Consider the following 17,351-nt stretch of genomic DNA (forward strand, 5'->3'; position numbering starts at 1 on the left):
CATCTCCGCCACGCAAGTCGGGAGGAGGTGCAGGCTGAGGTCCCGGCCTGGGGGGCGCTGCTCCAGACCCACTGCCACCGCTTCCTGGCCTGGTTCTTCTGCCTGCTGCTGGCACCCCCCTGCGGGCCCGGCCTGCCGCCCGGCCCGCCACCCTGTCGCCAGTTCTGCGAGGCCCTGGAGGACGCATGCTGGAGCCGCCTGGATGGGCGCGGGCTGCCACTCCCCTGCGCCTCCCTCCCAGCCCGCGAGGACGGGCACTGCGTGTTCATAGGGCCACCGGCAGGTAATGGCCCACCCGCCACCTGCTTTCCCATCGGTCCAGCCAGGAGAGCTCGGCCAGGGCTGCGTGAGCCTGGCTCGGGGGCCCCACTGGCCCTGATGTCATGCCCTCGGGAGGCCGGATGGGGCCTCCTTTCCAGGAGGAGGCAGAGGTCTGGGGAGGCTGAGAGGCAGGCTGAGGCCAGAGGTCTGTATGTGACAGCGTCTCCCCTGGCTCCGGGATCACGTGTCACGTGTGTGTCAGAGAGGGGAAACGGAGGCATAGACAGAGACAGACCACTGAATTCTGGTCGCTGCTCCCGGTCACTGGGCCGCAGTGTCTCAGGTCCTTTCTGTGTGCCAGCCTACATGATTGAGGGGCCCACGGGGCGGGGGGGTGCTTGCTGCTCTGAAAGTCCAGAAGTCTTGACAACCCAGTGATCAGTGAGTCTGAGGAGCTCACAGGGGCCCCGCCAGCCGGCCTGTGAGCTCCACAGCCTCTCCATTCCTGGGCAGCGGGAGGGTCACTCCCTCCTGGGGGCCATGTGCCCCCGAGACTGCACCCCCAGCACCATGTGGCCAGTAGTGGGTGGACGGGCCACCACAGCTGCTAGGCCCCCCAGCTCCCTCTATGTCCATGGTGCACTGGGCCCTCGAGCAGAGCCGATTTGCACTGCTGGCCTGTCCCGTCCTTGCCCCGCTGTGTGTGTCCTGCCCCCCCAACCCTGTGGTGTTGTGGGGAACAGCCTCGACCTGCTCATTGGTCTGCAGAGTCATTGGGCTTTGGAGCTGGCCCAGTGCGAGGAGGGGTGGCTGCCCTGGACCCTGAGAGGGAGTGTCACCTGCTGGGCTCCTGGGGAACGTGTGTGGGTGATTCGCTGGCCAGGTCTGGGATGCAGCGAGGAGGTGCCCAAGCCAGGGCAGGGCAGGAACAAGTGCTCACGGCAGGCAGAGTCCACCCCAAGGAAGGAGAAAACCAAGGGAGAGAGGGGAGCGGCCGTGGCTTCTGCAGACAGACGGACGGGACACTGCTCAAGGGGTGATGGCTGAACTGTGTGTGAGCAGGGTGGCCAGAAGGGCATCCTAGGAGCAGCCTGGGCAGGCTCTGCCCCAGGAGGGCATCTGAGGTGTGTGCAGAGTCCAGGGCCTGCGGCAGCCCCTGTGAGCAGGGCTGAGAGCAGAGCAGGGCTGTGCCTAGGTATGTCAGCACAGAGGGCGTTGACCTTGCCCTGCAGGGGCGATCGTCTGCAGTGAGCCACGTGTCCCCTCCCCCCACAGTCACTGCTCGGAACATCCGCAGGGCCCTCTCTGCCCTGTCCCTGCCAAGCCCACAGGGCCCGGGCAGCCCTGCAGGGAGCTGTGCTTCCAGGAGGACCCCAGTCCCACCCAAAAGCCCACCTCCTCTTCCTGCTGCATAATGTGGGGGGTGAGGGTGGGGCCCGGCGTGCCCTGCAGGGCCCTGAACACACACACACACACATCCTTCTGCTGGGCCTTGGGCAGGGCCCCAGTCCCCTTCGGGTCAGGGATCAGCTGTAGCGGGCCTGGGGCTGGGGCCAGATGGGGAATGGGCCTCGTATGGGCAAGGCCCCGGCCAGGCTGCGTGGGGTGTGGAATTTCCTTGACCACAGCTGGCCTGAGGAGTGGCCAGAAGGGACTTCCCACTGGACATCTGCTCACATTGCAGGGCCTCCGCCTGGGAGGGAGGCCGTGTTCCGAGCGGAAGCCTGGGAGATGCTCTGCTGCACTCGGATGTCCGTCACTCCAGGGACCCATGGGCCCAGGGCTGGAGCATTCTCCTCCCCTGGCCTTTCGGTGGCAACTACCCGCCCACTCCAGTCCCTGCACCGGGCTGGACAGTCCCTCTGCCCGGTGTGCTGGGGAAGGGGCCCTGGGATGAGACTGTCTCTGACTGAGTGAGTCCCTCAGGCTGCTGGCGTGTTGGGCTGCAGGGTGGGCTGGGGCGTGCGCAGGGTATCTCTGGGGGGTGGCCAAGCCACAGGTGCCAGGTGCTGCCTCCCCAGGCCCCAGCAGACTCCCTGCAGGGCTCCACCCCCGCCTCCATGGCACCGGCACCCCCGTCTGTCCTTCCCCCCACCTCCCAGCAGAGACGGCCCCCTGTGCTGGGCCTCAGGGCCATATGGCCGGTAAGGGAGGCGAGTGGCTGCAGCCGTCAAGGCCCCACCAGCTCCATCTGTATGGTCAGGCTGGGCCCTGAGCTGCGCCCGCTCCCCGCCAGGTAGCCTGGCCCATCAGAGTCAGGCTGGGAGTGTCCCGGTCCCCACCCCTCTCTGTGAAGGCAGCACACCGTTATTATTTATTATATTATTATTATATATTATAAATATAATAAATATATCAATATTATATATAAATATATTTTTATATAAATATATTTATATAAAAATATAAATAATATATGAATATAATAAATATAAATATTATTTATTCTGAGGAGACCCTCAGAATAAAGCGAGTGAGGCCCCACATAGGGAGAGTGGGACATGTCCATCCCAGCTCCTTCTGGGTCCCTGCCAGGTGGGCCAGCGAGGGGGCTGTCCCCCTGTGAGTGAGTGAGGACCGAGCTAGGGTCAGAGGAATGGGGCCAGGGCCCTGCCTGGAAGGGGCAGGTTTTGCAGATGAGCGGGCTCAGCCTGGAGGAAGGAGCATGCAGAGTGGCCAGAGCTCAGAGCGGCCCTTCCTCCTGCAAACCACACACACTGGCCCCAGGCCGCCCACACCTGCCTCAGCCTCTGGGGCCGCCGCGCTTGTCTCATCCTGGGCTGCTTCTCCTCTGCATTAGATGTTCATCGTAGGCTGGTTGTGAGCACGCTCATCAAGATCCAGGCCTCACAGGAGAGGGCTGGACTCAGCGCCCTGCGGATGGAATGTCTGGATTCTCACAGATGTTGTGTGTGTGTCCTAGGGCCGCGGGAACAGATGACCACAGACTTGGGGGCTCCAGTGAGCATAGATGTGTAACCTTTGGAGTCAGAAGTCTGAAATCAGTCTCTTGGGGCCAAAAACAAGGGGTGGGGGGCTGCGTTCCTCCCGGGCTCAGGGAAGGCTCGGCCTCTGCCTCTTCAGCTTCTGGAGGCGCCTGCATTCCTTGGCTCACCGCCCTCCCTCCATCGTCAAGCCTGTGGAGTCGGCCAGCCCTTCCCAGGCTGCTCGGGTTCCCTCCTGGCTGGGAGAGCTCCCTGCTCAGGGCGTGGTGGGGTTGGATGGGGCCTTCATCCTGAGGGCTGGAACAGCTGTCACACCTGCAGAGCCTCGGGCTCCAGATGCTGCGGGACCGACGTCCTGGAGCCCGTTACTTGGCTCCGTTAGCATGTTTGTGCGTGTGTGCGTGCTCACACGTATGTGAGACTCTTACTTTGTGGACGTGGGACCACGTTCTGTGTCTCTGAAAGTTCCCTCTTCTTGCAGTCTGGGACGTCCCCCCATGCCACTGGAGGGCGGGGTGGAGAGCCCCTCTCATCCTCCCCATTCCTTCGTTTCTCACACGTGCACGTCTGTGTTAATGACTCGCATGCTGCCTGAAAGCCCCCGTGTGGCCTGGCTTTGGGTGCTGGGTGACACCCCACGTAGAATGCAGAGCCTTTTTTGAAGGGCTGCTTGGATGCCGTCGACATTTTCTCTACCAGATCACTAGAAATGTTCCCCAAGGCCAGTAGGGGAACCCCTATGGCACAGGGGCCCGCACAGGGCTCCCTCCTGACCACCTCCCTGAGCTCCAGGGCCACGGGCTGCATGTCACCACAGCCAGGGACTGTGCGACACCAAGGCCGTGGTGCACGTGTGTGCAGATTCGAGTGTGACGAACCTGTCGGCATGCCACGGGGAAGTGGGTCTCCATCCTCTCAGGAGGACTCCCAGCCCGGCGTGTCCCTGAGATGCCCATCCTCCATGTGTTTTCTCGGTGCTGCTGGGTGAGGACCCCTACCCCCACAGCCTTCTTGACTCGGTGATCGCTGCCGTGTGCAAGGAAGGGACAGGATGGCCTTTCTTTAGACACATGATCAAGTTGTCTTACCGCGGTGGTCGCGTCCCGTCTCATGGGACAGTGGGCGGGGAGAGAGCCCCCAGGAGCTGCATTGTGAATGAGGACTCTCTCCCCTTTTTGCTGTGTGCACAGGGCGGGATGAGGCTTATCACGTCTCGGTGGGCTGTCAAAATAACCGTCCCCTTTGTCCCACTTAGTGGCTTCCATCTAGAATTCTGTTTTATCTGATGTGGTGTTGCAATATTTGCTTACTTTTCTTGTTATCCTTTGCCTGATGTTTTGACCATGTTTTTCAGAGCAGTTTTGGGTTCACAGCAAACTTGAGAGGGGGGCACACAGTTCCCGTGCGCCGCCTGCCCCCCGCCCCCGGCTGTCAGCACCCTCACTTTGAGCCTGCATTGAGCTGTCATAATCACCAGAGTCCAAACGCTGAGTGCTGGACAACATCTTCACTGCCCTACAAATCGTCTGTGCTCCACCCGTTCACCGCCAGCCCCACCAACTCCTGGAAGGCATTCATCTTTTGACTGCCTTCATAGTTGTGCCTTTTCCAGAGAGTCATATAGTTGGAATCATACAGTCTGTAGCCTTTTCAGATTGCCTTCTTTCTTAATCATTATGCATTCAAGATTCCTCCACGTCTTTCTTGACTTTATAGCTTCTTTTTAGCTGAATGATGTTCCATTGTAGGGATGGACTGCAGTTTATTTATTCGTCTACTGAAGGGCTTCTTGGTTCCTTCCAGGTTTTGTCAGTTATGACTTGTTATTGTTGTTTAGTCACTAAGTCATGTCCGACTCTTTGTGACCCCATGGACTCTTTGTGACCCCAGGCTCCTCTGTCCATGGGATTCTCCAGGCAAGAATACTGGAGTGGGTTGCCATTTCCTCCTCCAGGGGATCTTCCCCACCCAGGGATAGAACCCGCATCTCTTGGGTCTACTGCATTGCAGGTGGTTCTTTACCCGATGAGCCATCCAGGAAGCCCCCAGTTATGAGTAAAGTTTCTAGAAACATCCATGTGCTGGTTTTAGTGTAGATACAGGTTTCAGCTCCTTTGGGTAAATACCCAGAAGCATGATTGCTGTTTCCTGCATGTTTAGTTTCTTAAGAACCTACCAAACTGTCTTCCCAAGTGGCTGCACCATTCTGCACGCACCCCACCTCCCCCAGCAGTAATGAGAATCCCTCTCGTTCCACATCCTCACCAGCATTCGGCGTTGTGGCCATTCCAGATTTTGGCCATTCTGGTAGATGTGTAGTGACTGCTCATTGTTGTTTTATTTTGTTTTTATTTTAATTTTTGGCTGTGCTATGTAACTTGTGGGATATTAGTTCCCTGACCAGGGATTGAACCCGTACACCCAGCAGTGAAAGTGAGGATTCATGACCGCTGAACTGCCAGGGAATTCTCTTGTTTCAATTTGCATTTTCCTGATGACAGCTGATGTGGAGCAGCTTTTCAATCTGCCGTCCGTACCTCTTCTTTGGTGAGGTGTCTGTTTAGATCTTTTGTGCATTTCTCAGTCAAGCTGTTCATGTTCTCGTTGAGATTTAAGTATTCTTTGTATATTTTGGATAAGAGTCCGTGTGATGCCTGTTTTGTAGTTTGTTTTTTTTTCTCCCAGTCTGGCTTCTCTGCTCATTCTTCTAACGGTGTCTTTTGGAGAACAGATGTTTTTCATTTTTAGTAAGTCCAGCTTGTCAGTTCTTTCATAAATTGTGTTTGTGTTGTATCTAAAAAGTCATTGCCAAAAGCACGATCATTAAGCATTTCTCTCCTATTATCTTCTGGGAGTCTTATAGTTTTGCACTTTACATTTAGATCTGTGATCCATTGTGAGTTAATTTTTGTGAAGGGTGTAGGGTCTGTGTCTAGATTCTTTTTTTTTTTTCTTCATGTGATATCCAGATGTTACAGCACCATTTGTTGAAAAGACTATCTTTTCCCCCTTATACTCTGTTTGATTTTTAAGTTCAAGGTTGGCTGTATTTATGTGGGTCTCGTTCTGGGCTCTCTATTCTGTCCCATCGAGCTACTTGTCCCTTTTTTTGCCAAGACCACACTGTCTTGATTCCCATAGCTCTATCAGTTCACTTCAGTCGCTCAGTTGTGTCCGACTCTTTGCGACCCCATGAACTACAGTACCCCAGGCCTCCCTGTCCATCACCAACTCCCAGAGTTCTCCCAGACTCATGTCCATTGAGTCGGTGATGCCAGCCAACCATCTCATCCTCTGTCGTCCCCTTCTCCTCCTGCCCCCAATCCCTCCCAGCATCAGGGCCTTTTCCAGTAAGTCAGCTCTTCGCATCAGGTGGCCAAAGTATTGGAGTTTCAGCTTCAACATCATTTCTTCCAATGAACACCCAGGACTGATCTCCTTTAGGAAGGACTGGTTGGATCTCCTTGCAGTCCAAGGGACTCTCAGGAGTCTTCTCCAACACCACAGTTCAAAAGCATCAGTTCTTCGGCACTCAGCTTTCTTCACACTCCAACTCTCACATCCATACATGACCACTGGAAAACCATAGCCTTGACTAGATGGACCTTTGTTGGCAAAAGTAATGTCTCTGCTTTTTAATATGCTGCCTAGGTTGGTCATAACTTTCCTTTCAAGGAGTAAGTGTCTTTTAATTTCATGGCTGCAGTCACCAGCTGCAGGCATTTTGGAACCCAAAAAATAAAATCAGCCACTGTTTCCACTGTTTCTCTGTCTATTTCCCATGAAGTGATGGGACCGGATGCCATGATCTTCGTTTTCTGAACGTTGAGCTTTAAGCCAAATTTTTCACTCTCCTCTTTCACTTTCATCAAGAGGCTTTTTAGTTCCTCTTCACTTTCTGCCATAAGAGTGGTGTCATCTGCATATCTGAGGTGATTGGTATTTCTCCCGGCAATCTTGATTCCAGCTTGTGCTTCATCCAGCCCAGCATTTCTCGTGATGTACTCTGCATATAAGTTAAATAAGCAGGGTGACAATATGCAGCCTCGACGTACTCCTTTTCTTATATGGAACCAGTCTGTTGTTCCATGTCCACTTCTAACTGTTGCTTCCTGACCTGCATACAGGTTTCTCAAGAGGCAGGTCAGGTGGTCTGGTATTCCCATCTCTTTCAGGATTTTCCACAGTTTATTGTGATCCACACAGTCAAAGGCTTTGGCATACTCAATAAAGCAGAAATAGATGTTTTTCTGGAACTGTCTTGCTTTTTCGATAATCCAACAGATGTTGGCAATTTGATCTCTGGTTCCTCTGCCTTTTCTAAAACCAGCTTGAACATCTGGAAGTTCACGGTTCACACATTACTGAAGCCTGGCTTGGAGAATTTTGAGCATTACTTTACTAGCATGTGAGATGAGTGCAATTGTGCAGTAGTTTGAGCATTCTTTGGCATTGCCTTTCTTTGGGATTGGTATGAAAACTGAACTTTTCCAGTCCTGAGGCCACTTCTGAGTTTTCCAAATTTGCTGACATATTGAGTGCAGCACTTTCACAGCATCATCTTTTAGGATTTGAAATAACTCAACTGGAATTCCATCACCTCCACTAGCTTTGTTCGTAGTGATGCTTCCTAAGGCCCACTTGACTTCACATTCCAGGATGTCTGACTCTAGGTGAGTGTGAGTGATCACACCATTGTGATTATCTGGGTCGTGAAGATCTTTTTTGTACAGTTCTTCTGTGTATTCTTGCCACCTCTTCTTAATATCCTCTGCTTCTGTTAGGTCCATACCATTTCTATCCTTTATTGAGCCCATTTTTGCATAAAATGTTCCCTTGATATCTCTAATTTTCTTGAAGAGATCTCTAGTCTTTCCCATTCTATTGTTTCCCTCTATTTCTTTTCACTGATCGCTGAGGAAGGCTTTCTTATCTCTGCTTGCTATTCTTTGGAACTCTGCATTCAAATGGGAATATCTTTCCTTTTCTCCTTTGCTTTTTGCTTCTCTTCCTTTCACAGCTATTTGTAAGGCCTCCCCAGACAGTGATTTTGCTGTTTTGCATTTCTGTTTCTTGGGGATGGTCTTGATTCCTGTCTCCTGTACAATGTCAAGAACCTCTGTCCATAGTTCATCAGGCACTCTATCTATCAGATCTAGGCCCTTAAATCTATTTCTTACTTCTACTGTACAGTCATAAGGGATTTGATTTAGGCCATACCTGAATGGTCTAGCGGTTTTCCCCACTTTCTTCAATTTAAGTCTGAATTTGGCAATAAGGAGTTCATGATCTGAGCCACAGTCTGCTCCCGGTCTTGTTTTTGCCATGGCCTATAGTGAAAGTGAAGTCACTCAGTCGTGTCCGACTCTTTGCCACCCGTGGACTGTAGCCCACCAAGCTCCTCCATCCATGGGACTCTCCAGGCAAGAATACTGGAGTGGGTTGCCATTTCCTTCTCCAGGGGATCTTCCCGTCCCAGGGATCGAACCCAGGTGTCCCACATTGCAGGCAGATGCTTTAACCTCTGTACCACTAGGGAAGCCCTTAAATAGAAGAATCCAAGTACTAACATCAAAGATTTCAAGGGAGGAAAGGAAGCCAGGTTGAAAGAAGAAGGGGGAGGAGGCGGGAGGGGAGGGGCGAAAGGGGTGGCCTTACAGACGTCTCCTGCCACCTACAGATGCCCAGGCGTTATGGGACTTTTCCCTGGGCCTCCAGAGAAGGGAGGACTGGAACTCTGCCCTGCCAGAAATCAGACCAGACCAGAACCAGAATTCGAGTTCTCTGCCAAGAGGAGGTGATCAGTCTCCAATCCTCAGCTCAGGCTGAGGGCCCTTCAACCAGATTCCTGCGTCCAGGACCAGGGAACTAGAAAAACAGGGAAGGACAGGACAGGTTAAGGAGAGGAAAGAGAGAGGGAAGGAGAGAGAGGTTGGCTTATAGTAAGTCTCAAACCAGACAGTGCCACTTCTCCAGTTTTGGTCTCCTGCAAGTATTGAGTTAGTCTTTTCCTCTCTGTATAAACTCCAAGTTGGTTTGTTGAAAGCCCCAAAATAACTTGCTGTGATTTTTATCGGGATTGTATTGAATCTATAGGTCAAGTTGGGAAGAATTGCTATCTTGACAATATTGAATCTTCCTATCCATGAACATGGACTATCTCTGCATTTGTTTAGTTCTGCTTTGATTTCTTTCGTCAGAGTTTTGTAGTTTTCCTCACGTAGATCTTGTGCATATATTTGTCATACTTATGTGTAGCATAAATATAAATATTTCATCTTGGAGGTGCTAATGTAAATGGTATCGTGTTTAATATCAAATTCTACTTGTTCATTGATGGTATATAGGAAAATGACTGACTTTTGTACATTAATGTTATATCCTACAAACTTGCTATAATCGGTAGCTCCAGGAGTATTTTTTGAATAATTATTTTGGATTTTCTGCTGTTTGATTTTCATGTCGTCTGCAGATTGACAGCTTTATTTCTTCCCCCTCAACCTATGTGCTTTTATTGCCTTTTCTTGTCTTATGGCATTATCTATGATGTGAAAGAGAGTGGTGAGGGGGCATCCTTACCTTGTACCTGATTTTAGTGAAAAAGCTTAAAATTTCTCACCAGTAAGTATGGTGTTAGCTGTAGCTTTTTAAAAAATATTTATCAAGTTGAGGAAGTTCACCTTTATTCCTAGTTCCAGATTGAAGGTTTTCTTATCATAATAGGTGTAGGATTTTATGAAATACTTTTTCTGCATCTATGATATGACCGTGTGATTTCCTCTTCTTTAACTTACTGATGTGATGGTTTCCATTAATTGATTTCAAATGTTGTTCAGTCACCAAATCGTGTCCGACTCTTTGCGATCTCATGAACTGCAGGCTTCCCTGTCCTTCACCATCTCCTGAAGTTTGCTCAAACCCATGTCCATTGAGTCAGGGATGCCATCCAACCTCCTCATCCTCTGTCACCCCTTCTCCTTTTGCCCTCAGTCTTTCCCAGCATCAGGGTCTTTCCAATGGGTCAGCTCTTCATATCTGGTAGCCAACATATCGGAGCTTCAGCTTCAGCACCAGTCCTTCCAATGAATATTCAGCGTCGATTTCCTTTAGGATTGACCGGTTTGATCTCCTTGCTGTCCAGGGGACTCTCGGGAGTCTTCTCCAGCACAATTTGAAAGCACCGTTTATTTGCTGCTCAGTCTCCCTTATGATCCAGCTCTCATATCCAAACATGAATACTGGAAAGACCATATCTTTGACTAAGCAGCCCTTTGTTAGCAAAGTGATATCTCTACTTTTTAATACACTGTCTAGGTTTGTCATAGCTATGTTGAGCCAACCTTATGTACCTGGGCTAAACCCCACTGGGCCCTGGCTGGTCTGTTTGCTGGAAGGGAGACTGTCTTCAACTAAGCAAGTCCCCTGATTCCTTGATCTGAGGCAGGTGTGGCTGTCCGGAGGGCCCCAGCTTGCCTAGGTGCCACCCACTGTGTTCCCAGGAGGGCGCTACTGGAGCTCCCAGAGCCCGGCTTAGGCGCTCACTAGCTGGAGAGGTGCTGGTTTCCACCCGGAGACAGCTGGGCCAGCGCCTCGGGCCAGCGCCTCGGGCCAGCGCCTCCAGCCCAGCAGCTGCCAGATCTGCATGGAGGTGTGGCTACAACCACCCCCCCGCTCCCACCCCTGCTCAAGATGCCTGTAACTGGAGACTGGAGCAGTGATCTCAGGGCTGTGGCATTCTGAAGATTACTCCCAATGGGAACCATGGAGAATTGCACAGAGATGAAATAGGAGAACTTTGGGAAGGAGCTGCTCATGCATCTCTGGGGTCTCTGGGCCTGTCTTCCAGCCAGGGGCCCAGGGCTGCTGTGTCTCAGCATCCTTAATCAATCTGGAAAAGTTCTAGCTGCCCAGGAGGAAGCGTGCAGCTGGGGCACATCCACGCTTAACTTCCGGGACAGCTGAGATGGGACACCAGGGCTACTGGCACTCAGGCTGCTGAAGGCCCTTGTTCCTTAATCTTAAGGCATCTCCCTGAGTGGACACTGGGGTCCCGGGCACGTCTGATGCAAAGGGACTGTACAGCCACACCATTTGAGTGGACAATGGTGTCCGTCTGTGAGCAGAAGGTGATAGCTGGCTTCCCGGAGCCCAGGGTCTTTGTGAAGGCCCCCTGCCCCCGTGAGGGTCCATCCACCCCAGCAGGTGCTGAGGCAAGCCATTGTTCTGCGGGTGCTGCTGTCTGCCCTGGCGGTTCCCCGCTTTTCATCTGCGTAAGGATCTCACCTGCAAGGGGTAGAGTGAGGCTGAAGGGGAGCCCACAATGCAGGAAGTCAGGGCTGCTCAGAGACAAGACACTGCTGTCCTGGTGGGGCTAGTCTGGCAGGTACCCCAAACCCTCATCCTCGAGACCAGACCTTGCTGGTCTCTTCTCTTCTCATAGTTTGTTCTCTGGGGACTCTTTGAGCGACACAGCTTCTTTGGAAGTTGGGGTCCAGCATTTGTTCCCTCTGCTCCAGGGAGTCCGGGTCAGCCTGACCCTGCACTCTGGGGCCGGACACCAGGCCCTACCACACACGGAGACACTGACAGGGCCACAGTGTCACCTGCATACACAGCCGTGTGCATACTCAGCTTAGTTAGGACACCCACACGCCAGCAGCTGCCTCCCAGAAGAGCTTCTCTGTGTACCGCGTTTTGGGGGCAGAGCCCACCCAGGTTTTGAGGGGAGGGCCTTGAGAGGAAAGGCCTGGAGGCTCCTTGCCCTTCTGCCTGGCAATGTCCAGGGAAGTCACTGGTAAGCGGGCCTCTTCCAGAGCTGGTGTTTACCGTCCTGTGCCGGGCAGCCACCACAGCCCCTGGACAGAGAGGTAGGCCCTGCTTTCCCCCAGCCTTGATGCCCCTGGTCCCAGAGGTCGCCAGTCCAGGCCGCTGATGGCACCTGCCCACCTGGGAAGCAGCCCTGTTCGGGCAGGTCCAGGCACCAGGGCTGTGTCCCAGCCCAGGCCCATGCCACCGAGGGGGCTCCGTACAGTCGGGTATCGCTGGAGAACGTGTGCCTGTGAAACCGAGCCCCCGAGGAGGGGGAGGGATGTGAGCGCACGGAGAGTTTGAGAGAGGTGTAGGGCAGGAGAGTGGGCAGTGCGGGAGGGAGAAAGCTGCCCTCCCTTCCCGATCACATAGCCCTGTCCAGGCCGGGTGGTGGTCGTGGCACCCAGCAGGAACTCAGGGCAGTGAGCGCCAGCCCTGCGAACAGCCACCACCGGGTAAAACCCACAGTGCTGGGAGGCTTGGGTGGGGTTTGCTGCCCCACGTGTGGGCAGACAGGGGCACCACAAGCCTCAGAGGGGCCCCCAGGAAATGCAGCCCTCTTATCCTCTCCCTTCCTGGGAGTGTAACTGTTTCCAGGCTGTTCCTAGTGTGCCCTCAGCTCAGGGCAGCCCTGTGCGAATCTCTCTCTTTTGTACGTCAGGTATGCCATGTGACTCAAGTGTGGGAGCCGCGGCGGGGACCAAGTCCCAGTGTGGAGTCTGAGCAGGGGTTGGGAGTGCAGGCTGGATGGAGCTCCTCGTGCTAACTTTAGGGAGGCGGGGTCTATAGCAGGCCACGCCCCTGCCTCTCGAGCCAGGCTGGTTTTGGAGGGTCTCTGCGCTCCACTTGGAGGAGCGAGCCCGTGGGGGTGGGCGTGGTGCCTGAAGGAACAGGTGGCTGTCTGTCCCCTCTGGGGCGGTGGTGGGGGCAGGCGTGAGATGGCCCGGGCCTTGGTTTCCCCAGTGGGCGCAGCCTCACTGCTGTCTTTCTCTCCGCAGACGGCGAGGTCGTGGAGGTGGGGCTCCAGCAGCTGCTCGGTGAGCCCCCGCCCTGGCAGGTGGCCGTGGTGCACGACCCCGCTGTGGGGCCCGCCTATGAGTTTGGCGAGGACGGCAGCGGTGGAGGCCAGGCGGCCCGGAGCCTCCTGCCCAGCGCGTTCTTCCAGGACTTCTCGCTGCTGGTGCGTGTGCGGCCGGCCTCGGCGCGTGCGGGCGTGCTCTTTGCAGTCACAGACCCTGCGCAGGCGGTGGTCTCGGTGGGCGTGAAGCTGACGGCGGCGCGTGGGGGGCGGCAGCACCTGCAACTGCTGTACACGGAGCCCGGAGCCACCGACACGCGCACAGCCGCCAGCTTCGAGCTGCCTGCGCTGGATGGTCGCTGGACGCGCCTGGCGCTCAGCGTGGATGGCGCGTACGCCAGGCTCTTCGTGGACTGTGAGGAGGTCCAGGGCCAGCCCCTGGCGCACTCGCTGCACGACCTGCAGCTGGAGCCGGACGCCCGCCTCTTCGTGGCCCAGGCCGGTGGAGCGGACCCTGAAAAGTTCCAGGTAACTATGATGGCCTGCTTGAGGGGCAGGGGCGGGAAGCTGGGGATGGATGATGGCCACTGCTGTCTGCTGCTAAGACAGCTCCAGGGACAGGCAAAGCCCGGGTTGCACAGCCATCAGGACCCTCGGCCCACCCTGCTCCCTCTGGGCATTCACTCCCTGCTGCTCTGAGACCACTGCCTTCACGGGATGCCCGCATCTGCCACGTCCAGGCCCCCACCCTTTGTGTGCATATGCCTGTCCACATGGGTGCGTGGTGCCCCGTGGTGACCCTGGGCTCCGGGCCCCTCCCCACCCCATCAGTGAGCAGGGGCTTTATTCTCCTGTCAAACAGACCACGCACAGTGAAAGAACTTCAGAACAGCAATGGAGCGCTGAGAGTGCGCCTGTCTGGGGGCCGTCTGCACATCACCCCGGCTGGACCAGAGGCTTCAGGCCACGCACCAGCATTCATCGTGCTGGTTGTTTTTGCCAAACTGTGCAGTGGCCTCGTGGCTGGCGAGCCCCAGGGCAGGCCTTCTCCTCAGAGCAGCAGGGGCAGAATTTCCCCAGTGGTGACCGGCGTGTCCCCAGGGAAGCCCCTCCCCCAGGCCAGGCTTCATTTCTGGCGAAGGCGGGTCCCAGATGCTAGTGGATCCTTCTCCTGGGTCCTCGATGACCACACTTCTCGGAAGCTTTCGCCAAATCCTGCCTCCTGGAAACAGTGATGGCCACCCTCAGATCTTAGCAGGTCCCTGAATTTGAACACTGCAACTGGCACGCCCACCCAGCAGTTCAGACAGGGTTCCCTGTGTGTGCCAGTGGGGGATGTGTCCACAGGGGACAGAAAGTTAATTATTGCCCAGACAAAGGCTGCTTGGTTAACGTTGTTCTAAGTCCTGGTGACTCGCTTCTGAAAGCTGACCTTTCACCTTTGGCAGGAACTTTCACCCAAGGGGTCTGGGAGCCAGTAAGACTTTGATACCAAACTGAGCCTCTTTGTGTTTTCATTTTGATCCTCAAACTTGATGAAGTGGAGATAAGTCAGAGGGAGCCGTGCCATGGGATAGGCGCTGTGTTTACTGGTGATTCGTTGTGAGAATTCCTGGGCTTTTCTAGATTGGAACTCCCTGCCGCACCCCACCCCTCAACACACACACACACCCCGGCCATGAGTTCTGTATTTCTTAACAATTGAAGGGGTTGCCTGTCTCATGGTGCTAATGGAGGTCACCACCTTTCTGTAGCAAGGACACCCAGCTGCCTCTTGCCTCAGCCCTGCCAGGCTGCGGTCATCTCTGCAAAACACACTTGCTAGTCATATATGTAGACTAACAGTGTCTGGGTGTCTTAATTTGCCTTTCTTGGTTGTTAGTGAAAACAAACTGTACTATTTCACATGTTTACTGGTTATCTGTATTTCTTCTTGTGTGTCTGTTCATGTCCTTTGCATTTTTGTTTTAATGGTTTCAATTGTTTCTTATTAGTTTGTGTGAACTCTTTATATATGAAAGATACTGATCATTTGTTTTATACACTGTAAATTTTATTCCCCAGTTTTTCTCTTGCCTTTTCACCTAGTCTTTTTTTTTCCCCCACCATTGGGATATTTAAAGTGTTTATGTGGTTAAATCTGGCTTGTAGAAGACACCCAGAAAAATCTTTGAAGGCTAGAGAGACAGAGCAGAGGGGACTGTAAGGTCGTTCCCTCTGGCTCTGGCTGGAGCCCTGCTCACTGTGAAGCTGCTGTCCCTGCTGATGTTGCCTGGTCACTTCCAGCGCAGTCCAGTGCAGTGTAGCTCCTCTGTTCCTCAGACGCCAGTTCCAGGAATCTCTCTGTGGGTGTTTGATCAGCCTCCAGCCGGGTGAGAGGTGAAGCGTGCTGTCTGGGGAGGAGTAGATAGGTCGGCTTAGGATAGGGTTTGTCAGTTCTCCTGAACTGAGGCTCTTGGGAAAGAATCACTCACGTGTGTGACAGGCAGGACTTGCAGAGGTGCGCACAGAGCTCGGAGTGTGCGACGAGCCGGGGTGTCACGGCTAGTGGTCTCGAGCAGGTGCCCAGGCCCTCGCTGACCCCCACGCTCAGCCCGGCACCTATTCTGAAGATGCTCGCAGAGCCTTTGTTGTTTTCTCCCCAAAATTATGAGCGTCCTTGGTGTTTTCAGGTTCATTCTTCTCCTTGAGCTGAAATAGTAATAAATGTCTCTTAGGAAATTCCTAATTCTACCCAGTTGTTATAGTGTTTTGCTTAAAACATTAATTCAGCGCTTTTTCAGTGTTTATTGACCTCATCCTTTCTTTTTCTTAACTAATTCAGATACCCTGTGGTCAAGTTTTCTTGACTTAGTTTCTCTTTGTTGGAAATGTCCCTGTTTTCTCATTCCTGTCTGCTTTTCTCTGTGTGAAGCCACCTTCTTCTTTACCCAGGTTCCCGTGGAGGTTCAGTCACGTGTTTGTTCGGACCCCGGGGCGCTCGTCCGAAACTGACACTGGGCCAGGACAGGACTGGCTTGGGCTTCCCGGCCCGTGCTCCAGCGGTGCTCCTCATGTTGAACGTTCACTGCTTCTGTTGTGTGACGATGGTGCTGGAGGCTGTGAATTTGCCTCGGCAGGTGGCTTTGCTGGCCACATTATATAAAAAAGTGTTGTTCAGTCGCTCAGTCATGTCTGACTCTTTGCGACGCCATGGATTGCAGCACGCCAGGCTTGCCTGTCCTCTCCTGGAGCTTGCTCAAACTCATGTCCATCAAATCCATGATGTCATCCAACCGTCTCATCCTCTGTCATCCCCTTCTCCTCTTGTCCTCAATCTTTCCCAGCATCAGGGTCTTTTCCAATGAGTCGGCTCTCTGCATCAGGTGGTAAAAGTATTGGAGCTTCCGTTTCAGCATCAGTCCTTCCGATGAATATTCAGGGTTGATTTCCTTTAGGATGGACTGGTTTGATCTTCAGAAGTGATTGATTCACTGAAGCGAAGAGATGCCCACCGGCCACACTAGGTTTGGGCAGGCTTAGAGCAGAGGATGGTAGCAGAGCAGGCAGGGAAAGTGCTGGTGACCTCTGACACCCCCAGTTCTCCTGCTGTGGCCCCCAAGTCCAGCCACAGAAAACATGCTGCTGCTGACTGAGGGCAGCTCGGAGCACTCAGGTCACGGTCACCAGCTCCTCCCAGTACCCGTCTGTCAATCATCTGAAGCGACCTGAACGGGTAATGTAACCTGTTCATAGTCCTGCAGTAGTCTTGCCATTGCCTGAAAGAGATGCTTTTAATAGAATTTCATGCAAATAGTCCAGGAGCTGGGGCTTCACACCGGAAACCGGTGAGACGCCACTTGGTCCAGGACATGTGGAGAACGGGACAGTGGTGGTGTGGCCCAGTCACGGTGACAGCTGGAGTGGGTGACAAGGGAGCAGGCGGCGTGGGGGTCAGCCAGAGAGGACGGAGGGGCAGGGGGTGAGGTGGGGCAGCCAGGCCCATGGGGGCTGCAGGTCACCCACCCCTGTACAGGTGCATTCAGCCCCATGGCCTGGGGCCAGGACACAGCCCTTCCAGAAGGAGCAGAAGGGGTGAGTCAGGGGACCCAGAGAACCCTGGGCTGCCAGAGGGGCGTCCCAGGGAGGCAGCCCCAGCACCGGTGCCGAGGGACACGCTTTCACGTCATGGGGCTGTGTGTGGTCGTCTGCACACAGCTCTAAGACCAGGGGCCCTAGGGAGGCAGTGACAGGACAGATTTCAAATGGTCTGGATTTCATAACATCTGTCAAGTCCATCCAGCATTTGCAGTGGGCCCGGGTGACCTTTGGGCTACTGA

The 17,351-nt window shown here is 54.0% G+C and overlaps 1 protein-coding gene across 6 annotated transcripts in view; it reads left to right on the forward strand.

Moving 5' to 3' along the window:
* COL18A1 (collagen type XVIII alpha 1 chain) overlaps positions 1-17,351 on the forward strand; it is a 91,988-nt gene that overhangs the window by 40,721 nt on the left and 33,916 nt on the right. For all 6 annotated transcript variants that reach the window (XM_042237849.1, XM_027961156.2, XM_027961167.2 and 3 more), the window contains one exon: positions 13,013-13,560. In XM_042237849.1, coding sequence (XP_042093783.1) covers positions 13,013-13,560 — 548 coding nt within the window. The remainder of the gene's footprint in view (positions 1-13,012; positions 13,561-17,351) is intronic.

The sequence above is a fragment of the Ovis aries genome, chromosome 1, assembly GCF_016772045.2.
Source record: "Ovis aries strain OAR_USU_Benz2616 breed Rambouillet chromosome 1, ARS-UI_Ramb_v3.0, whole genome shotgun sequence".
Lineage (NCBI taxonomy): Eukaryota > Metazoa > Chordata > Mammalia > Artiodactyla > Bovidae > Ovis > Ovis aries.